General features: G+C 35.2%; 1 protein-coding gene across 2 annotated transcripts in view; it reads right to left on the bottom strand.

The window, feature by feature from the left end:
• Positions 1 to 2606: 2606 nt before the first annotated feature.
• The window catches only part of fus (fusilli), a 304998-nt gene continuing 282365 nt past the window's right edge, over positions 2607 to 25239 (bottom strand). The window contains exons 9-13 of one of the 2 annotated variants that reach the window (XM_068346158.1): positions 19128 to 19343; positions 16344 to 16577; positions 15747 to 15942; positions 11439 to 11665; positions 2607 to 7403 (exon numbers count right to left, since the gene is read on the bottom strand). In XM_068346158.1, coding sequence (XP_068202259.1) covers positions 7326 to 7403; positions 11439 to 11665; positions 15747 to 15942; positions 16344 to 16577; positions 19128 to 19343 — 951 coding nt within the window. In that variant the 3' untranslated portion in view covers positions 2607 to 7325. Of the gene's footprint in view, positions 7404 to 11438; positions 11666 to 13534; positions 15943 to 16343; positions 16578 to 19127; positions 19344 to 25239 lie in introns of those variants that run through there. The other variant, XM_068346157.1, reaches the window with a different exon arrangement.

The following is a 25239-nucleotide window of genomic DNA, read 5'->3' as shown; positions in this document are numbered from 1 at the left end:
CGAGAGAGACGAGAGCGACGTGAGAGTATGGAATCGTGTCGCGACCAGAGAACTTACTGACTCACGGGACCCAAGCGGACCTCGACCTAGCTCAAAGGCTACCCTCGGGGCACGTTCTCTCACTCCCGGGTTAGCCCTCCATAGAAAACGGGTATAGGGTATACTACACAAAACTCTGGTTGGTAGAGAGGAGATTACAGGTAACTCCTAAGAAAGTAGTTCGAGGTGGGTATTCGTGTTGGAACAACTTTAGTTTAATTCTCTGGGAATATCTACCGTAGTCATATATATCCTCAGGAAGCTACTGAAGGAACCTTCCATCAGGACGTCATGGCTTGAGCCCAAAAAACCTAACTGTCAACTCTCACGGAAGACATGCCAGTTCTAGCCTTTCAGAAAGGAAGGGTATTCCTCATACCTTCACAGTCTTTTCTCCCCTCCTTAGGAAGACTCCCCATAAAAATGATTCAAAATTTGTACCCACATAGGAATAAACCACAATTTTAAATACAATTTGTATTTTTCCTAGCTATACAAACCCGAGTCATTTACTTAAGTTCCCACCTCAACCACCCAGCAATGCTTTGACCAGACGAGTGTTGTGAGGATACGATGCAAGTTAAAGTGTTTTTGCTCCCTGCGCATGCACTATGGTTGCCCAGCATCTTAGCATGGTGCAATCAAACCAAATTTTGATAAGGTCAGTCGTAGAAAACATGATCAGCAGTAACTCATACAAATGTTTCACGTTTGTATAGCTAGGAAAAATTTGTAGTAAATCCACACCTGGAACCTTATATTGTATTTTCTTCGGTTCAGGGAGTTACTGTATCTTCATCCACATGAATTTCAGCAGGTACTATAGTGATTGGGGGTGTGATACTTAACACTTAATTATTCTGGAGGGTTCTCAATCAACTTTATAATAGTTTTTGATTCCTCTTCAGTTTGAACTTTAAAGCAAATTAAAGTATAACAGGAAGTAGTCAGTTTCTTCTGTGTCTATAGTGAAAACCTTAGCTAGTGTGCTTGACCAAAGAGTTTATCATATTTGCCATTATTACTGCTTTTAAGGGGACCATCCGCCATGGTGTTTTGACAACTTTCAGAAATTGAAAATAGTTTTATTGTTTCTATGTACGCAGAGACATATCATATATGCTCTCCAGAAGTTTCAGCCAATTATTTTTACACATAATGAAGATATAGCAGTCTTTAGATAATGTCATCTTTACGGCGTTGTCTGCATGACTGAGTTTGACAGAATAGTCTCTTGTGTTCATATTTTTCATTATATAGCAATTTTTTCACTTATATTTCAAAATCTTGTACGTATGGCAGCGATAGAAAGCATTGGTAGAGGGTAAGCAAACGCAACTACGATCTACAAGAAAAGCCAGAGTTTCCAAAGACATATTGAATTTACATTGCATGTGTTTGTTTACTTACAGTTCGTATATACAGTGTGTTTTCACAACGTCCTCGTGAAGTTTACAGCAAGGCCAATTTTACCCAAGGTCAAAGAAAGAACAAAAATTAAGCAGAAAAAAAAAAGCTGGAACATGCTAACTAAAACTCTGGCAACAATGAGAAGCCACTGGCAACTCATGGCACCCTTACACCAAGTGTATTAGTAAACATAGTGTTTAAATACCTCATTTAGGGAGCCTTCATGTAGGAATAAACAATACAAGTACAAAGTAGGGTCTTCATAATAAAGTTGATTTTTCTAAGAAAAAGACCGAAAATTTAAAGCAAATCTTTGGGAGCTCATAACTCAAAGACATACTTATTCACACTTAGGTACCTTTTTTTCACTTATATATTGTTCAATATTTGAGAGAAAGAAATCATTGAAAAGAATAAAAATCCAACAATTTTGTGTACTAGAATTTTGATTTCCATTTTTCTCTTTTCATGATTATTCTACGTCTAGACGAAGAAAAAAAAAATTATCAAAAAAAAAAAAAAAAGGAAAATCGAAAACCTGTCACACATGAATTATTTGATTTATAAAGAAGTTTTGATGGTATGGTTTTCAATACAATTGGTGTCATTAGTTGAGAAGAATGTACCTAAAATTCTTATAAAGTTCATGATTTTTGCTAATAAATCCAAATGCTTTTGACCAAATTACTTGAAATTTTTATATGATGAATGTATTATTTATGTCTAAAATATATATAGACATTGTGTATTTTGAATCTTTAAAAAAAAATGGTGGATGGTCCCCTCAAATAAATCTTTTCTTAAAGGCAAGTGCCTTTCTGTCTGTGTTACATGTACTGCATACATTATACTTTAGTTAACAGTTTTCTAGCATTGGAATTTTCAGTTACAAAACCATATCCAATGTCAATGCAAGTTCAAGTTTTTATCAGTCCTGAATGAAGTTTCATTCAGAATTCTTTTCAACTCGAGGCTTAAATACTTGTGGGGATTTCTACCTGACCCCATGGAATTGTAAATCACCCCCTTTAGTAATCTCCCCTAGATTCACTTTCCTTTTTTCAAGTACATATGATCACTTTCTTTACCAGTTGTAATGGTGATGGCAGTTATGTTCCTTACTAATGAAATGTCTGGGAATATAAAAGTTTCAAGGCTTAACATGAATTAATTTTATTATGTTTCATATAAATACATGCAAAAAAGCTTTTTACTAATCTATTCAGGACTTCTGTATAAGAAAAACTAAATAAATCAGTTGAAACTTATAACATCTCTGCACATGAAAAAAAAAAATTCAAATTCACAACAAACGCAATAATGATGTGTTATAGAAAGGATGTTTGAACTTACATAATACAGTATTATATTTATTGAACTCCTAATGTGTTATTCCCATAATGTGGGTCTGTACATCGAAAAATTCATAGACATCCTAAATAAAATTTCAAAAGCATCAACATCTAGAACTCGAATGTTGACTATTCAGAGCTATAGGGCTAGTAATCGTTCAACTAAAATGCTGTAATAACTACAAAGTTCATTATTATAATTACTGTAACAAGGCATTTCACTAGAAATGGATAAATCTTTCATATTGCACATTGGGCTGGTTCAACCCTTTCTAGGAGGGGGAAAGGAGGGATGGGGCCTAGTGTGACATTTTCCTTGCATGTATATTCTACTTTTGACAACCAAAGGGTGCCTTCAATTAAAGAAAATTCACCAAAACCTAGAAGCATGTTGTTGATAACATTAAAACTTATCCAAAAGTTTTCAACTGATATTCATTACACCCATATTCTTTGGCTTAACCCACAGCTGAGTCTTTGTCTGCTTCTATTAGCAGGCATTGAAGGTGGGTAATAATTGTATAAACCATCAGCATTAAGGATGGGCATGACTATTTATGACTATAATTACTGATAATGACCAGTATTAACTGCAGGTAGCTCTTCACATGTAGAATATACTTTTAAGAAAAATCCTTCAGGCATATATCCTTAACAAAAATTCTTATTACAACAGCTTAAATAAAAATGTATATATAAAATCTACATTAAAATCAGTATATCAAAGAAAAAATATGCTCGTATGCATTATTGAGTGAAAGTTGACAAAGATGCTTCAAAAGAGGAATCTTTCAATTCCTCCGAGATATGAAGTCTTTCAACAACTTACAAAGCTGGCTAAACTAGAATGAATAATCCATTATATACAATTACAGTTGAATAATGAAACTGAAGAAAAAACTTAACAATAATGAATAATGGAATGTGCTTATGAAGTATGGAGCACAAAACACAATGGATGACCTTAAAACTAAGTTATCTCTAGTGTAAAAAGCCATGGAAATCAGGTAAAGCATTAAATGAGGATAGCAACAGCACTACATTTTCAATTATGAAATGATCTGAATATCATAAGAGCTATAATTTTACCTTGGCAATTAACTGCTCAAAGATTCTGGTCATTTCAAAATTATTTATTCCCTACACACACACACACACACAAAAAAAAAGAAGAAAAGAAAAAAAAAAAAACGCAAAAAGCAGAAGTTAAAATAGCACACTAACATACCCTAGTTTGATGTACCCACAGCTGCTAGAGAACTAAAGCATTGCCTTGCCCAACTTAAAAAAAAAAAAAAATCATCACAACAGAATATGTGACTGAGCAGAAACCATGGTGAGCTACAGAGCAACAAAATTTTAACCATTACCTAGAAGTAGCTTAAAAAAACCTGATTAAAAGGAAACCTACAAGGAAAAAAGACCCACCCAAGGCTCCCTAACGACAAGTGACATTGCATATGTTGAAATTATTTTCTAAGATCATTGATATCAAAGTGTGCTTATGTTTATATTGATGGTCATTTTAAAAAATTTATCAATTTTCTTGAATATTCATGCTCTACATCATTTGACGAGAGGGAGGCGGGTTATACCATAAGATGCCCAAGACAAACCAAGTAATTTTCCCGAAAATCATGGTGAATTTCACAAATTAATCAAAACTATTGAGCACCTGTCTCCCTGGCATTCCCTTAGATGGCTCTTCACACTTTAAAATATCACAGATGATGGTCACGAGATAATGCAAAAGATTATACCAGCGATCATAGTTATACAGAAAGTACCATTCACTTGCTACATAAAAGTTATCTTTGGATACTGATGACTTGTTAAATACAAATTCAACGCTTTCAAATTTTTTAATTACCTTTTTAAAATCACACTGGTAATATACATGTAAGAAAAATAAGTTCTCAACCACGCAACACCACAATTCATATAAACCAAATTTATATGCTTGACACCTCAGATCATTCACTGTCATGGCAATTTATGAGATTTTATTGTACTTCAAGTATATAACTCCCAAAAACAAGGAAAATATTAAATCATCAAACATACTCCCCTCAATGCCAAACTCTATGAAATACAAAATATTTTTTTTTACAAGAAGGCAGACTGCCATTCCAGTTCAGAAACCTTTATATTTAGAATAATGAAGTACTGTACAGTATATACTTTCTCAAATGATAATCAAGGTCACAGTTCAATTGATAATTGTATATATTATATAAAAAATTTATGCTCAAAATAATAGAAATTTAAAACATTTCTGTAATGGCCATTCTGAATATGCCATGAAAAAAACGTAAGTTTAAGGAGTATCAATCATACCGATCACTTAACCAACTCAAAGTGGTGTACGTGGCCTCCTGAGCATTAGGTTGAGAGTGGCTTGAGCACCGTTGAGGCTCACTACTCACGCTGTCACGACTAGGGTACAAAGAAGAAATGGGTAAACTGCAGAATAATCGCAGTCATACTACGACCTGAAAATCGCAGCTAGTTTTTTTGCGGGGAGCCCACTATATTTTATTAATAGCAATTAAATATTTCAAGTAGTAGCAGCACTAATAAATAATTAGTAACAATAAAAATAGGAATAGTAAATAAACTACATATGATAACAAGTCAACACCTCAATACTATACCCGAGGCAGACAAGCTGACAACAAATCATAGCACTTTCATTTTTAGCACCCTTTAATCTTCAACTATAGGGAGTCACTTTCACCTTTTCTTACTATAACCATTCAAGCAAGAATGTTTCACAACAGTTTTTATGACTATCAATACAGCTACTAATACAAACAAGATTTATAAGTTAAATAAAATGACTGAAGTCTACAATGCTGCAATTTTGTCTGCAATAGTAGTATTAAAACTGAACTACAATCACTCACTCACAGCAAACTGTAAATACTTGTACCTACTCTGTTGAGTTCATACCAGAAGGTTCTTGTCTTTGCCATGTTTCATATTTGCTCTTGGTAATTAAAAGCAATCTCCACTGAAACAGTGCAAATACTATCAAGGAACAATATATATATATATAAGAAAAATATAAAATATAGGGCATTTAGAAGTTACATCTTGAGAGGAAATAAGGAGATCATATTAATGTAGAGTTGCCATCTTCTATAATTTTAAAATGGGTATGGAAAAAACTTTTTATATACTAAACATATCAAGAATTGAGACAATTTTAAACATGCAATCATGAACTAAAAAAACATCACCTACTACTTGAATATTGCATTATCTAGAGTGCACAAGCAAAATACTTGTAACTGTAGTATTGAAGGGCGTGGTAACAGAGTTCATAAAATTGGGAAAGGGCATCCTTGATTACATTAAATTAGGGCTCAAGTAACAAGAATGGTAAAGGGAATTACCACACCTTGTCATTAGGAACACTGAGCCCCATTTGTCTAATGTTCCATTAAATGAGAGGGGTTAGGGAGTTTGTGCACTATTTCCTGCTTAACCTTTATGGGACTCTGAGCCTGTTTTGCAATATCTAAACTGTGTGGCTCAAATCTTTAAAGCATTATGGACTGCCTTAGGGGATTATCAAATATATTTTAGGCTTACGAAAAATGTACTGATGATAAAAGATCTATATCATACAACATTACATTCATGACAGTACACTACAAATAAACTTTATTAAGGCACTAAGGAATGCACAGCAAATGAGTAACAATGTAAAAACTTTAGTAGAAAACTTAAAAACTATGAAGAGAACAGATACATTATGTAAGACATACAATTTTCACTGTCAACTCATACAATAACCACCAGGACAAGTGGCTATAAACATAAAACTTCTTAAAACAACAATTGGAAGACTTTGTGATACTTGTTGTCACACAAGCTGCTGCCTGAAGTGATTGCAGCAAAATCCTTAACCTAAGGACATTTTTTTTTATAACACAACCTAGGAGTAAACTAAAGAAAAATTATATCTTAAGTTTATTTATATAAATCTATATATATATATCTTATAAGCATGTGACAAAGTGATCAGACATACAAGGCATCATGGAGTTTTCTGGGTAAGATTGTAAGATGGCAGTAAAATGTTTAGGATCACTTTGGTAAAAGGAAAAAAAACTGCTGTGGTCAAGCTTTTACACCTACAAATCTATTGCAATAAATGTCATCACTTCCTTGGGCATACTATGCTTATTGCTATGTTATATTGATTCAAAGTAAAAAAAGTATATCACCTGCAATATGTCATTTGTAGCTGAAAAGGAATACGGATGACTTCTCAGTGCATTTCTCTCTTGTAAATCAATTAAAGTAGTTGGTAAATTAGAAATAAATTATTCATTCCATTTTTATGGACACCAATACTACAGGATTTAATCCTGCAGTCTAAAAGTTTTCCTCTAGAGAGGTATGTAATAAATGCAACATAGCTTATCTCGGAAGATAGGCAGGTTACAATATTTTACCTACTTGGTATTCATGACTCATCAACTACCTATGTCAGTAAGATGATTTCACAGGGATTCACATTGTAGCCACCGCTTCACCATTATGTCGAGTGCTGTCCCCATTGACTTGAATGGGCATGCAATCAGCTGTAATCTGTTGGTTGAAATGTTTAGATTTAGTAAGATGAAATCTCCCATTTTACCTATAAAAAATTGAAGGACCTTTAAATGTGTTAGTGACACTGTACATATTAATGGTAAAATTTTCTTTAAAAAGATTAAAATACTATTTCCTCCAGTTTTTATTTTGAATTAACAATTTCCTAGCAGATGTGCCATGTTCATTATAATAATTAGAAAATAGTTTAATCATCCACTGGGACAGCCATTAAGAATTGTATTCGTATATTAAGAGGTCGATTAACATCAGCAACCATGAACACAGTTGGAGAACTAAGCAGAAAAAAAAAGAACTGATGTAAAGTAAAAGAGAACAAAAATAATGGTTTGTAAAAAATCCCTTTTACAATTTACAGTGCACCATACAAGGAACACTCACAAGAAAACCAATAAATGTAAGACCAGCTGTTAACAGATTCATCACAATAGTTACTTAAAATATTTTTAGATATAAGCTTTAAATATTTCAAATCGTTTGGCATAACCTAAGTTCTGTATACTGCATTTTATTCTCTATGTGAACAAAAAAAAACTACAGTATAAAGTATTTGTATACTAGTGCAAGTATGCAAGCACATATCTTGCAAGGGTGCCAAACTAGCATCTAAAAAATACATTAAACTAGGGATGTAATTACCTTCATCATGGTCTCAATGCTCATTCCTATTTTGAAAATTACAAAATTATGACTAATGATCACTAGACATTACTGTAACAAGTATTTATAAACAAAATTACCACTGTGCCTAATGATAAATAGTATACTTTACAGCAAATCACTACAAATGTAAAGATATTAAAACTTGTAATCTGTATTACACTACATACAATACTGTACTGACAATGTGTAAAATGATAATTTCTTTCAAATATAATATGTTTCTTATAGCTCTATTACAAATTTATTTCCAAATTTTACAAATTATTTACTTTTTTGCACTAAAGCTTTCTCAAAATTGGTGGACAGGAGACGTACTATACTCCGAGTCAAAATAAAAATTATTCATATCACACCAATGTCGAACACACTGAAGGGCATTATTGTTTGCCTCTCTCAGGTCTTGATCTGAGCAATGAGGGCCCAGTAGACACCCATGTAGGATAAGTGTTCTATTATTCGTGGTGATGCCCCACAAGGGCATTCAGGGTTGGTGGTTAATCCCCATTTGTGTGATTACTGAATCTCCATTTGCCCACTTTTACCCTTGCTCTGCTTAGGGTTACCCAGTCCTTCCTGGTGAGGGTTGTTCCACTGGGGAGGCCTTCGTTTGGGCTGGGCAGTGCTTCATTGGATCACTATCAGTCATTTTCTCGCACTAACATTGGTTCTAGTCCATCCCCTATAACTGGTGTTGGCGAGTTTGCCGAGGAGATTGTTCCTAGTTGCTACTTTATGTTTGCTTTTATTTTTGTGCTCTTTAAATGCATCCTGTCAAGCGTGACACCTAAGTCGACTGGATAGAGGTGATTTTCCAGTTCTTTGTCATCTCATTTTTTTATCTTTAACTTTCTGTTTTAGTGATTGCTCAGGTGGAGTAGTCAGGGTACCTGACAGGCTTTCTTAGAGGTTGGTGGGAAGGCACAAGTTGTCTGCATGTATGTACCTTCAGATGTTCTGGAACTGCAGCTGGTCATTTGCATAGATGTTAAGATGTTGAATAGCACTGGTGCCAACACTGACCCTTGTGGAAGGACTTGTTTTGTTTCCTGCATCTACCATCCATCTCTCCGGAGAATTGTCAATTGATAAGCAATGATTCAATGATGTGGACTATGCTGGTATTACGTATAGATTGAGCTATCTTCAAAAAGGAGTGCTCTAAGATATACAGTATCATCTGCCACCATAAGGTTGACAAAAACTGTACCGGTTATTTGCGTCCTTTCACACCTGTTCTCAATGTATTGCAACAGGTTTAATACCTGACTGCAGCAAGATCGAATTGGTCTAAAGTCAGCTCCATCTATTGAGATTTGGTTGGGTACAAGGTAAGATCTTTTGTTCATACAATTTGTACAGGATTCACAGTAAGGTTATTAGCCAATAGCTTTTGGGAGATGATGGGTCTTTCTCTGGTTTCAGCAAAGCCACTACTATCACTTCTCCATATCTTTGGGATTGGGTAGGTCATTGGTCAGGAAGTGAACAGCAACAGGAGACATGCTTTTGTTTTGTCTCAGAAATGCAAGATAATTTCTGTTATGCCATCCAGGCTAGCCACCTTCCAAAGCTGGAAATGTTTCATGGCAGTATTTAGTTCTAAATATTTCAAGTATGATACTTCTCACCACTAAAGATGAATTTATATACTGTATTTGAAAAATCAACATTAGTGTGAAAATTGATCACAAGTCCCAGTCAAAAGATTTTCTTAATTATTCATATAAGCTTAATTGCAAATGGCAAGAACAAAGTTTACCCCCACTTTAATTTATTCTGAAATTACATTTTAAAATTTCCCCTCTTTAATCTGTTCTGTAATTGTGTTAAAAACCATATACAGTAAGTGAGATTTTAAAAATTGTTCTCCCTTCTCTTCTGGGGAAAAATAAATGTTATCTGTTACAATGGACTGCTATTAGATATTGATAGTTTATGGTTTATAGTCTTAATTATATGCCAGGTTTCTATCAGCCAGATTGAGGAAATTTACATTTTAATAATTCAGATTACAGTGTTTGCCCATGTCATAGATGCGAGGTGATTTTAGTTTCAAGGAGTACATATTTAAATTACTGTGTACATATTTAAAACAAATTTTTCATTATCAATACAGTATCGTACTGTACTGGAAATATGCAAAATATTTTGAACATAGAAAATTGTGAAGCTATAATTTGCAGTGCTAAATAATTCATAGATATAACAACATTTGTTGTCTGGCAAAGTAAATAATACATAAATAACTACTGTGATTTGACATTACTTTATAGTTATTATCTACCATCAAATTAGGTTCAATTTATAAGCACCTGGCAAGGACATTTACCATACTTTAAAAAATAAAGATTCTACCAATGTGGAAAGCAATTTTTAAAATTTCTTACATCCTTCCTCTGTTATTAAATCAGCAGAGCAATTAGACATTAAACTATGCTACTGGAACTCTGATATACAGTATTCAGTATATGCATTCCTCAATACATTACACTTTAAATCTTACGTAAAACTTCATAGTTAAACCTAGGTGAGAGAGAGAACTAAAGGTCACATTTAAAACAAATTAGAAAAGCATAAAATAGTCTAAGAATGGAGTAGAAAGAACCTGTGTTATGCTACTCAAATTAAAAATGTGTAGAAAAAGATGCAACAACAAATGTTCTTAGATGTGAACAAGGAAAAAATTAAGAGTATTCTGTATTTGTTTTGTACTTTTAAAGTCTTGTGTTCCCCAAAATTCCAATTTTACTCCACATAAAATTAAGTGTATAAAGTTATTCACTTGTCAAAAGGAAATCTGGCATAAACAAAAAATTACCGTTAACTATACCAAGGATGAAAATAACATTAGATGACTTCAAGTGGCACTAAAGGGAATGTCACCCTAAAAGCTAGTCATCATGATCTTATAAATACAAACCAATTAAAAAAAATTATAATGCCAAATGGAGAGTTAAAATCTAAGCAGACACCAAATTAATCTAGAATTTTGTTTTGTTCTGCTTGTAAGAGCTATATCACCTTGGTTCCTAGCCTTTTCTGTAAGCAGAATATAACGGTGCAGAATAAATAAAATACTGTACTTTACACCTCCAATAAGAGCAAGCATAGCTGGGTAATTCACAGCTAATTAGTATTGGTAAATTTTCTTTAGTGCCACAGTCATAAAATTTATTTAAGTTTATGCTATAATAGTTGAGAAATGGTATCCATTTTAAATATTTTTAAACTAAGTTCATCAAACCTTTCAAGTAGGAATTCAGAAAGAATTCAAGTTTTGGAATACAGTATGCTAGACAGACAATTTTTAATTCACATATATCAAACACCAAGCAATAACCTACTTACAATGGTGTGATGTGGTGGTGTGGCAGGTGTAGTAAGATGAGGAGGCGAGCTATAGTATGGAGAACTTGGGGAGACTGGAGGTGAAGGGTACGGCCAATAGAACATAGTTGGATAAGTCATACCGGGAAATGCTGTCAGACGAGGTGTCACAGCCCCCACTGCACTAAGGACAGGAGGTGCAGGTCCCAGTGGGTAGGCACCAAATGGAGGAGCTATCACAGTCCCTCCTGTTGGAGAAATTTAGATTAACGAAGTCCGATGTAACATGGCTATCTGCCATGAAGACAACTGGTAACAAATGATGTCTGCTGCAACAACATTCAAGGTGGCAGATCTATCTTTAACAGAAAGATGATTTCCATGACGTTCTATCATCTGACTGCTATTAATAGATGACCACCTAACCTGGATGTTGAAGAGTTCCACCATCTAACACTATCAAGACACATCCACTCCTCTTTCACACAATGTAAGAGCCCATGTTTAAATTATATTCTGCCTGTCCTAAAATTATTACAAAATATACATTACAAAATTTCATTGGATCATTTAATGAGGTGTACTGGAAAGCAGATACTGAATGAACGTATGAGAAATGAAAATGAGATCATCAGAAAAGGCAAATGGGTGAAATGACTGGCATTAGATCATTTCTAGCTATCCCTTCAAACTACAATCAACTAGGCCCACTTCATACAATAAAACATACGCTCAACACAGAGGACGAAAAACTTGCCACCATTTAACTACAAGTAAACAGTGTGTATATTTAATTTTCAAATATATGATTTCATAAACAAATTTTTGGGGTGTATGCACTCTTAAAAAGCACTAAGTATCTAAATCTTTAGACTTGCTTGGTAAAAAATTCAATGAACATGTCATCCTATCTGCTTCTGTGTATTTTCCTATTACTTGAAAAATATTTCCAAAGTTTAATAATAATGCAGAATTTCCATGTATTGATGTTATACAAAATTCAACCAATTTTTTTCCATACTACTACAGCAAATTATGATATACACAGAAATTTTGAATAATGTTGTATGTCAGTTTTGATTGATCCATAAATATTTACTTTTTATTTTTAGTAACTCAGTCTATACTACCAAATTTCATTTTAAAATCATAAAACTCCTCAAATCTAAAAAGGGCACTAAAAAACTCAAGGCTTTATCCATAGTTTTACAGTATACCCAACCACTGGAGCACATTTAAAATCTATTCAGTCTGATAGTCCTTCCTTCAATTTGCTTAATATAATGCACATTTTATATACTTTTCCACTTATCCAGTTTGTGTAATGAGCTTGGTGTATAGCCTTTTCCTAGAATCTCACCTATTATAAATTCTCTGAAAATATAACTAGTCAAAACTCAAAACTATAGTTTGTCAAATTTTAAGGCTATTATTACAATGTTTGCCCCAATGTACCTTAAATTTTGTGCTTCTATTGTTACCAAAAGTAGGGATTTCAATAATTGTTCTGTAAATCAAAATTATATTTGATTTTCCATGACAAATCATGGTTATTCCTCAATGGACTTTGTAATTTGTGATTTTGTTTGAAAATGTAAGTGACCTAGGATTGAATAAAGGAATTTGACATTTTAATGTTATCGCAAAGTTGAATAAGAATTTTCCATATACACTCTATTTACCAATTACAAATGAAAATCTAGATCAGACCTTACCACCACCGCTGCTGTTGCCACCACCATCACCACCACCACTAACACCAACACCATATAATACCACAAAGAACCACATGCAACCAACTCCTCCACCAGACCACAGTCCCCACTCCACCCTAATAAAAATCAGCATGCACAACCCACCCACAAATTTAACTACACCACCACCAAAGCCACCTTGAATAATCTACCACCACCAGCCAACACCATTACTACACTACACCACAACTACAGTACACCACTAAACACCAGAACGCAGCCTGCAACCACAAAAGGTGTAAAGCTCTTGCCTACCTTGTTACCTTAATCTGCCAGGCCCACGAGCCTCTTATGAGAGAGTGGCTTTGTTTGATATAGAGGATGAGAGGTGACCCATACACCGGAACCAGAAAACCACTGGGAATATCTTAATAGACTTTATTGGTCTTAGCAAAGTAATAATGGCGTTCACACCAAATCCAGTTAAGTCAAAATAACATCTGGAACATTTTCGGGGCTAACGACATTAGGTATTAAAACTTAAAATGTAGTGTTCTGGTATGTACCAGATTTCTTAATTAAAGATAAAATCACATTGAAAAGCCTTGAAAATGTTCAATATCTGAACTAAATATAAAGCTATAACAATAGAGAAAAAACTACTGAATATACACACAAAATAACAATGGTGCAGGTATCACACTTAGTGGAATGTATTACAGAAGTGTTAGAGGACCATGTTGCCCTTGCATCTGGCCCCTAAACAGCCCAGCCAGAGGGCACAAGGCCGCAAGACTCCACAGGCTCGAGTCATTGTTGCTATCACAATACTACAGTATTGTCTATGTCCCTTAATGGATGCAAATTACCCCTAATAGAACCAATGAGAACAGTACTATGCCTAATTTCAACCTTGAAAGGGGGAAAAATGTCAAAATAAATACATACCTACTACTGAGATAGTTAAGTCACTAAGTCTGCATAACTCGAGTTGGAAAGTCCTGTGGCCAGCACCTAAGTCCTACCAGAACCCACAAAAAGGGTTCACTGCACATTTTCCCTCTGTGGTGGCTTCATGTACCACCACACAACAACACCACCACCACAGCAACACACTGCCAGCCAACCAAATGCTTGTGTGTACATGGCTGCTACAATCTAAGCTATAAAAGCAATAAATTCCAAGATTTAACTTAAAATAAAAACCACTAACTCTACAGTTTATGCTCACTTCCATGAGCAAGTACTTGATCAAAATGGAGGCAAACTCCTTTGACCAAAAATATATGCAGCCATGCACATACAAACATCCTCACACCATCAAAACACACATACTGACACATCTTTAGAGATCATAAGAGACTGACAATTATTTATGCCTTTGGAAAAAGCTTTTGACAAGGCAAATGCCAAAACAATAACAACATGGTGCACTATTTGTATTACTGTACTTCTTGCATAAGTGAAAACTATGAAGACTGACAACAAGAGCACCAAGGCAAAGCCATGCAACTGCTTTATCCAAAGTCATCTAATATGAAATGCCATCTAATTCCATTAACACAATTCTAAGGAACCAAGGCTCATCCAACCTCCAGCAGGACACACCCAGCAGCCTCACAATGTTGGCTAACAGTGTTTGCTTTGCTGGCAACACCAAGTGCAGCACACCAAAGTAATAGCAGATTGCACACACATTATTGCTGCACTACGCACACATTGTCAACAGTGTAACATGGGACAGCGTATATGCCATAACCAAAAAGAACATGACATTGGCTCTCATAAGCAAAAATCATGAACTTTCTATTGGATACAAGCAATACCTGCCAAACTATCACACTGAGATCATCCTTCCTGTCAATCAACTATATACAGGCGAGTTTAATGCAGCACTGAATTGAGTATTACATGGCAGGGAACATTTGGGCTTGGGAATATAAAGAATGCAACAATGAAGGGTTAATGGGGGTGCGCTTCATTGCTGCCCCCATAGTAGCAGCACCCGTGTCCCCTGGAAAAGCTTGATCAAAACTTCGCTTCTGTGTGGCAGGTAACCTAGCTACTGCCATGGCAGGACCAAAAGGCATTGGGAGAAGAGGTTGTGCCAACTGGGATTTCTGCAGGGCTGTATGCGCCCCTTGCATATCTCTGCTTTGGGCTGTAGATACGGGTACTAAGGTTACTTGAGGATGCAGAGTACCAGGAAGGGTGGTGCGAGCATTAGAAAAGAAAAGAAGAGGGCTAGAGGCAGAGCTCATCTGCGAGACAACTGGCATTTCCCCATACTGTCCAAAAGGAGGAGGTACAGACATTACTGATTTCATGGGATTCAAGAGAGTTTGAGTAGCTTGAGAGGAATGGGGAACTTCTAAGGGATTCTGAGGACCAAGAGTTGGTCTTTGAGGAGGAGGGCCCATAGGTGGAGGAAGTAGCAATTGGGCTTCAGGTTGTTTGAGAGGACTTGGGGGCATACCAGGGATTACAGAGCCATGAGGTGGTGGTGGTAAAGCTGGTGGAGCTGCACCATGGAATAGGGGTCCTGGGGGCCGAGGGGCAACGTTAGGGGGTAGACCAGGGGGATGAAGTGCCCCACCAGGTAGATTTGTGGTGGTATTGTCCCACACCAACATACCAGGGGACACGATGGGCCGCTGGGCGGGTAGGCCACCAGTCAGCACCATATTCATATCTTCGCCAGAGCACTGAAAAACTTCTATATAACGTTGTTTCTTTCCAAAAATCATGTAACGGTGATGTCTTTGCTGTGAAGCCATGAATGCAGAATGTTCACCATCCATTTGAATGAAAGCCTCGCCACTTGGTTGGCCCTGGAAAGTAAATATATTGCGTAAACAATTCTGAATGATCAATTTCCAAAGATGCCAAAATCTTCAAATTAACTTTAATTAAGGAAGCTGATGCAATCAATAATCTTTCCTATTACAACATTTAACAACTACATGTAAGAAGTGTAAAGAATCTTTGGTATAATAAAAAAGATAATTCAAGCTGTACAAATGATGAATAAAAAATTAATAATTTTTCCATCACATTTTTTTTTACAAATCAAAATCACGTTAAATTTCCACATTAAAAGTGATAACTTCCAAGCAAATAGGTATGCAAAATAACAGCCAAGGATGTTTTTACAAGGTTCCAAAACTCATTTACAGATTTTTGCCAAGGATATCACTACAAGATTTCCGCATTAAGGTAAAATAAAACTTACATGAGCATTGTAGACCATGTGAACACCTTGATACACAATACTCTTAGCGTGCTCCCCAAGAAACTCTAGGATGTGCTCCACCTGAGCTTCAAATGGAAGACCTCTTAAGCGAATGCAGTCTTTCCTTGTGCCCGATGTGATTATCTGCTGAGGCAGGAGGGGTACTTGCGGGAGTTGTGCAATCAGAGGTTGTTGCTGTTCATAAGTACGAGGGTCCATGGAGCGATTGAGAACCTAGAATAATAGGAAAGTTTAAAAATACGAGACTCATTGAAATCATCTAATGCCTATTCATGCAAATACTCTATTGGCTTTCCTTTTTTTAAACTTTTAAATTAAAAGTGTTAATTTAAGTCTTTCCCAGGTTACAATTTTTTTTTCAAAGAAAACTTCTTAATCACAGTTCATCTTGAAAATAATAAATTTATTTTGCGACACTAATATCCTGCCGGAATCATTTTGAATTTAACCTTTTCTTGTAACTTCTTGATCCTCTCACTTTCTTTGACTCGCTAATATAACGATGCATGCACAAGCACAATGTACTTTGCCAGCATACATACAACTCCTTTTTCGGCATCATCAAACGCCCGAGTTATCTTAAACTCTCCTAATAGAAGAAAGCCAAATCATATCTTGTTCAGAGTTATAAGATCAGGAAAAAGTTTTAAAAAATAATTTAATTTCTTCAACAACTAGGCTACATATAGATGAATTCATAATTGATCATGTTTCACAATTTTTAAAAAATTCAAATCTATAATAATGTATAACTTCATGGGAAGTTAACGTAATGAAATTTTGCCCTTCTTACAATCTTCAATGCTGTACAGAATTCCCTTGATTGTGGTGAGGGAAGTTTGTACGATTGGCCTTGATTTTAGTGCTGCCTTTGACCGTGTTAATCATGAGGCCCTTGTTTTCAAATTCGAACAGTTGGGAGTGTGTGGGTCGTTTCTTAGTGTCATGACTGAATTTCTAAGTAATAGATTGCAAAGAGTTGTTGTTGATGGGCATCATAGTGAGTATAAGAATGTGATATCTGGTATTCCTCAGGGTAGTGTTCTTGGCCCATTACTCTTTATACTATATACACATGACATGTGATTTAGCCTAGAAAACAAGCTTGTTGCATATGCAGATGATGCTACACTCTTTGCATCAATTCCATCTCCTGAATGTAGATCAAGGGTTGCTGCATCAAGTAATACAGATCTAGCTAAAATTAGAGCTTGGTGCAAATTATGGGGCATGAAGTTGCATCCTAACAAAACTCAAAGTATGACTGTAAGTAGATCAAGGACAGTAGCCCAACATCATCCAAATCTTAACATTGATAAAGTTTCATTAACTCTGTATGACTTAACATTTTAGGTGTGATTATCGACAGCAAATTTACTTTTGGGAAACACATTAGGTCTGTGTCTTCTTCAATTGAACAAAAAAAAAAAAAAAAAAACTAGAAAGTCTTTCAAGATTTTCGGTGATCAATCTGTTCTGAGGAAGTGTTTTAATTTTTTCATTCTATCTTGTCTCAAGCGTTTTTCTCCTATTTGGTCTTCAGATGCTGATTCTCATCTTAATTTGTTAGACTGGAACTTACGGTCTATTAAATTTTTTATTCCTGATATAGATATTAATCTCTGGCACCGTCGTTCAATTAGTTCATTATGCATTTTGCATAAGATTTTTCATAATTCTGATCTTTCTTTACATACAGATCTTCCTGGACAGTTCCATCCTGTTCGTAATACTAGGTATGCAGTTAATTTTAATAGTCAGGCCTTCTCCATCATGAGGCTTAATACTACACAGCATTCTAGAAGTTTAATTCCAGCTGTGACCACGTTGTGGAATGATCTTACCAGTCGGGTGGTTGAATCGGTAGAACTTCAAAAGTTCAAACTTGCAGCAAATGTTTTTATGTTGACCAGGCTGACCTAAGTTTTTTATAGTTTATATATGAAATATGTTTTGATGTTACCGTTTTTAAAATTTTTTATTATGTTTCCCTATTGGAGCCCTTGGGCTCATAGAATCTTGCTTTTACAACTAGGGTTGTAGCTTAGCTAATAATAATAATAATAATAATAATCTCTTGTTTTCTTAACTCGGCTAATTAATCTTGGAAAAAAAAGTCACACAAATTAATACAAAGAAAAAAAAATTCCCCTCCCATTATTCTAATGAACGAAGGATTAGTGTTATTATAAGACAAATGCTTACTTACGCCAAAACTTGCTGCTCATAAAAGAGAAAAAAATTAGCATTAAGCACATTGAAGTTTTGAGATAGTTGACAAAACAAACAATAACCTAACAAAAATATTACGTTCGCACTGGTTTTGACATTCGAACATAATGAGTAAGAACGAAGACAAATAATTTTCATTTAGGACTTTATGATGTATATATAAATAATATGGATAAGGCTTGGAAAAGGCTATACTGATATATTAAAGTTACGGTAAAGACTATTCAAATGAATATTTACAGAAAAAATATAATTAAGTTTTTCAAACCAAGCTACATACTAAAATTCTACAAAAAAAAAAATAAAAATAAAAAGGCAGTGGACATACAACCATATTAAGGAGTTAGAACACAGACTAAATATAAAAAGGAAAAGCTTTAGTCAGCTTTACATGAACAAATGTGAATATACATCAAATGATGGGAATAATGAAAAAAAAAATATAGAAGATAAACATTGACAGTATAATTTATAGAAAGGAAATCTAAGCAATTCTGTCAAAAAGGAAGGAAAAAAATAGAAATGGCTTACCTGTTGAACTTCAGCAGTGGTAGACCTAAAGAGTTCTATGTAGCGAGAGCCAATGATCTCCCGATGTTTTCCGAGAGCCTTGGCGCTGTCTTCCTCCGAGGCGAAGAGCACGAAAGCATCTCCCGTGGCACGCCCATCAGGCTTCCTGACAAAGAGGACTCCTTCTTCACTGTCAAGGATCTGACAGCCATTCTCCCCAGATTCAAAGAACTCAACCTGTACAGTGAGAGAAGGATGCTAGTAATTAATTCATTCATGCAGGTATTCCTCAATGAAGATCAGTAAGTTCCAAGACAGATCCAGATTAGACAATTATAAATGATGTTATAAGCTAGGGTCCTAAGATAATTTTCTTTTTTTGGGAAAGGAGGTAGGTGGAAATGGTTTATATTCATTTTCATAAATTATAAATACAGAGAGAGAGAGAGAGAGAGAGAGAGAGAGAGAGAGAGAGAGAGAGAGAGAGAGAGAGAGGGGGGGGGGGGGGGTAATTTTCCTTGCTTCCCCATGTCAAACTAAGGAGCTAAAACTTATTTTGAATTAATCTTTGGGCCTCCTTTTACCCAAATTCTTTAATTCTCAAATTCTCCTAGTTAAGAAATTCTTAGAATGGAAATAAACCAAAGGACAGTATTTTCGACCATTAATTGACCAAATATTTTGTATTAAATTACAAACTGAATAAAAATAAACAATTCTTAATTGATCCAACTGACCCACTATGAAGGGGATTTTGGAAACTTCATAAAGAAAAATATCTGTCAGACAGCATATCAGTATAAACTTGCAATCTTTCCTTGGTATGTGAGGGACTCCATCCCCGTTAAAGTAATCTTTCGGTCCCAAGCTAAATCCAGGTTTATCATTGTATTTTACCCCCGTGTCCACATTTTCTTCAATCTTTCTGTCCAAAATCTTTTTACTTCATAGTAATTAAATCTCAAGCTGAATGGCTTTCCTGGCATCAGTGGGAGCCATATGATCCAAATTTAACAAATCAATTAACTCAAATTTCTAAAAATTGAGTTTACCTCCCTATCGCTGTATACTCAAATAACGGTACACTAAAGATGCAATATCTGTTGAGAGTAATAATCATAAAGCTTTCAGTCACAGGAGGAATAAGTTTCTGTAATCCGTTTTGAATATTACCCTCAAACTAATATCAAGGTTTATTTTGACTCTCAAACAATTCTTCAGCTCAAAGCCTGGATTGTGGAGTACTCTGAACCTCAGAGTCAAATTATTGTCGACTTAAATAGATTTATTACATATTCACATAACACTAAAAAGGTTGAGATTCAATTGTGTGTGAACATCTAATGCAACATAACTTACTCTAAAAGTAAAAATAATAATATTAAATTTAATCCCAACCCCTAAAAATACTTTGCCTTCTAACCTAATCTCTTACTGAATACCTCAACACTTGTTAGTTTGTTGCCCTACTTTATAATCATCTTGACGAGAAGATATGATCTTTTCAGTGCTCTTATCAAAGGCAATATCACCATGTCACTTGATTAATGTTGTTTTTCAAATCTGCTATATTGGGATGAATTTTCTCCAAGTTAATGAACACCAGTATGATTATGTTATAGTCATTCAATGAAAACAAAACACTTCTATAACGAATTAAAGGCGGAATGTAACTTCTATAACTACTATACAATGTACAAGACCCAGTTATATTTAGAAATTCATTTAAATTAAAGTCTGGTTAAAACTTCTTTTAAGTTCTCCTGAATTCGATAAAAGAACTTTCACGGCTAATGGCAACCATGAAGTCCATGCTAACACACACTTCCAATAACGTTCAGTTATGCTGCACCGAGACTCTTCAACGACCTTCCACTTGATGTCAAGAATAGCAAAAATGTGGCAACTTTCAAGAAAAACCTGAAGACTTATCTTTTTAGAAGGTGTTATAATAGTGACCTGAAAACTATTATGCCTGAATACAAATGCTAGCGAAATAACTGATAAGATACAGAGCAAAATATTAACTCGAAAAATATTATTTTCACACACCAAGGCCCGCCTGAACAGACTTTAGTGTCTGATGGAGGGCGAGAAATAAACCCGTAAAAGTAAGTAAATCTTCATAAATAGCGCAAACGAATACGTAGGCCTTTATATAAAATTACGTTAAACTACTCCCGTGAGATATACAACGATGGGAAATGTACCAGAATATATACTATCACGAACGGGAACTCAATCTATTAATCTAGGACTGTATAAAGCCAAACTACATAAATTATGGCATTATCCAACGGCAGAAAGTCACTCCGGCCCCTCGTTATTCCGGCCTCCCCCGCGTTGGGGTGTGTGTGTGTGTTTATATATCCATATATGTAATTATACTTGTTCACAACTTTTATTGTACATTTATTATGTCCACAGAGGCTAGTCCTATAGTCAGTCTCTCTCTCTCTCTCTCTCTCTCTCTCTCTCTCTCTCTCTCTCTCTCTCTCTCTCTCTCTCTCTCTCTCTCTCTCTCGACAGAAGGGTGTAGCCTTAATTATCACTTTTCGGATCATTTACGAAGTATAAATACTCTTCAACTCCTACGCACAATATGAATATGGGCCAATAAGAAAAGGAGAGGTCTGATAAAAGGTGGGTCAAGTCTCAATGAGACGAAAATACCGATCTCTACAGGGACGAATATTTTCACTATGGAACAAATATGAACATGACCTTACCACTGACCAATTTTTAAAAGCACGTTCCAGGCTAAGCGGACCCAGTGTTTAGTCTGTAATATGATTTTTTTTTTTTACTTAGACGCATACTTTTGTATACAAATATTCTAGTATCGGTAGGCTGCCCCCCCCTTTTTTTTTTTTTACCCAGACGCATACTTTTGTATACAGAAATGTTTTAGTATCAGTAGGCTGCCTGATTTTTTTTTACTTAGACGCATACTTTTGTATACAGAAATATTTTAGTATCAGTAGGCTTGCCCCCCCCCCTTTTTTTTTTTACTCAGACGCATACGTTTGTATACAGAAATATTTTAGGATCAGTAGGCTGCCTGATTTTTCTTTATTTTTACTTAGACGCATACTTTTGTATACAGAAATATTTTAGTATCGGTAGACTGCCCCACCCCCCCCCCTTTTTTTTTTTTTTTACTCAGACGCATTCTTTTGTATACAGACATATTTTAGGATCAGTAGGCTGCCTGATTTTTATTTTGTTTTTACTTAGACGCATACTTTTGTATACAAATATTTTAGTATCAGTAGGCAGCCCGATTTTTTTTTCACTTAGACGCATACCTTTGTATACAGTTAATTTTTCATATCATTTAAACTATTATATCGTACTATATTATTGTATTTTATGTAATGTTAAGAACAATGTATTGAATAAGTAAAGAGAAGGCAAAACTAATTTGTTACTTTATTATCAGAGGTTTGAACTAGGAAGGCGAGTTGTTTACATCACGATAAAGCCAGTCAGCGCTCCCATGTTGTGGTCAGGGTGTGGTGAGCCTTGTTTGGTTATTTCTGTTATTTTATATTCTTTCTAGATTACATAGTATTACGTAGTTATTGTGTATGTGTATGACTATACTGCGCAATTATTTAATAAAAGAAAGATCCTGTTAATATATATTCTTTCTAGATAACATATTATAATTAGTGGGCCGGGGTGACTAGGGTGGTAGGCCGGAGTGACTAGGGTTTGGGGCCGCAGTGACTGAGGGCCGGAGTGACTGTAAATCTTATCCAACAGTAGAGAACCCTAGCTTTAGGGTCACCACTCAATGGTAACTCGACATAAATGCAGGGTCTGAGAAAACCTAGTAGTCAAATACTTTCTCAAATATCTAAATACGATAACCAAAATACAAAGGAAACTATGTTTAGCACCATCAACTATCTAGCAAGACTCCAAGGAGGTAAAAAGGCATCTTGAACAGGGATATTGAGACTTTGACTACCTTTCTGGTACTAATTTCTTTACATAAGTTATTAGTGTTGCCTAAACGATTGTTTACAAAGGTTAGTCTCAAACTAATGAAGATACAGATGACTTCTGATATTCCTTTGAATGTTACATCTGTCCCATGGAAATCAGATATTGCTACTTAAGCTTCTCTCTCTCTCTCTCTCTCTCTCTCTCTCTCTCTCTCTCTCTCTCTCCTCTCTCTCTCTCTCTCTCTCTCTCTCTCTCTCTCTCTCTCTCTCATTTAGAAACAGGAATAAAAATATCAATTAGCTTGTTGCATAAAGATTGAATGACTTTAAAACGGTATCTGATCGAATACTTGGTGCAGGCTGCACTTAACTGTAGAATGAAAAACGGTATCGATGACTAAGGTTGCTACTTTCTTCGGTGTACTTATGTTAAAAATCATGATCTTGTATCAAATAAAGAATGAATATGCTGGAAAACATCGACAACTAAGAAAACGCCAGTAAAGCCAATGCTAATGGTGATATTTTAAAATAAATGCATTGTATATATGAGCATGGAGTATGCAATGGAAGATGGAATATCATTGGAAGGAGAAAGGATTAATGAGGTAGATTCATTCAAATATTTAGGAATCATGATCTCCAATACAGGGTCTTTAGAATTAGAGTTTAGTGAAAGATTGAACAAGGCAAATTAGACTAAGGTTAAGTTGAGTAAAATTTGGAAAACAAAGCGCCTGCAATTACATATAAAAATCAGACCATATATCAGTTTAATGAGATCGGTGTTATGGTATGGACATGAGTCATGGTATAACAATGAAATAATCTCAATAGATTTTGTAGATTTGAGAACAAAACCATCAGAAGGATATTGAGAGTTGAATGGCAGGACAGGACCAGAAATGAAACTATAAGAGATTACTCGAGTGCCATATGTGGATGTGATCAGATAAGGGGTAGATGGAGATGGTTTGGGCATGATCTTTGCACTTTGTATGAGAGATCAGCTCATCAAACGTTTAGCTGGGCTCCACAAGGCCCTAGAAGAGTTGGAAGACCCAGGCCTACATGGCTGAGGACTATGAGGCGCGAAGTAGGAGATAATGAATGGAGAAGTATTGAATTAAAACCTAAAGATAGAGACGAATGGCCAAATCTAACCGAGGCCCTTTGCATCAATAGGCGTAGGAGGCGATGCTTATAGTTTAAGTAATAGGCATCGTGTAATGGTATTCCTCTTTCCTTCTAATAAACAGCATCTGAATCAAATTACTTCTGTACTTCTTACTTAAAACCATATACTTCATGATCATTGATACTTCCCAGTCTTTTGTGCACAAAATTACTTAATTTTCCATATAATTCCTGAATTTTGATTAATCAGTAAATTATAGTAAGGAATGAAAAAATCAGATAGATTAATCTCCCACGCCTGTCACTCGCTGAAATTCACTTAGAAAGATCTTTCCTGTCCATGCACCGAAACGAGAGTGGCACCATGTTATCCTGATAGGATGAAAGGGGGCTTGTTATACTAGGCGACTATCAGTATGTTGCCGACGATCTTTCAAAAAACCCCATTCTCATCTGAGCTTAAAGCCGAAAGTAACTGTTTAAAGCAATTATCATCATCATTTTGAAAAATTACATAAAATTAGTCAAGAGAGAAATAAGATTTCGTTACATGTAAAATACTGTAGCAAATCGGGATAAAAATAAGTTTTCGGTTAGGTTTGATATAACAAACAGAGCTCGAAATAAATATTTAAAATTAACACATCACAACAAGAGGAGGAGACATACAGCCACTTAATCTGAGGTCATCACCTACTGATAAAAATGCTCAGGAGACGAGGCTCAAGACTGCTCGATATGCCATATCACAAAATAAAAGATAATGGTCATATGATAATTCGGTGTGTGTGTGTGTGTGTGTGTGTAGACGCTGGCTCACTTCGAGGAGTAAAAGGTTTCAAGGACAGTAGCATAATAGTAAGCCACATTTTTTATGATTTTCTTCATGCCGTTGTCGTAGATTTTGAAAAAAAAAATGATTTGAAAACCTCGCAAACACTCTTAGAAAAAAAAGTGTCACGGTATTATAAAACTGCACTTCCCTAACTCTTGAATCAATCAAAACACACATCGGATTTTAACAAAAAAAAACAAGACGAAGA

The sequence above is a fragment of the Palaemon carinicauda genome, chromosome 22 (genome assembly GCF_036898095.1).
Source record: "Palaemon carinicauda isolate YSFRI2023 chromosome 22, ASM3689809v2, whole genome shotgun sequence".
Taxonomy (NCBI): Eukaryota; Metazoa; Arthropoda; class Malacostraca; order Decapoda; family Palaemonidae; genus Palaemon; species Palaemon carinicauda.
The sequence above is the reverse complement of the archived record's forward strand: the minus strand, read 5'-3'. Positions and strand labels throughout refer to the sequence as shown.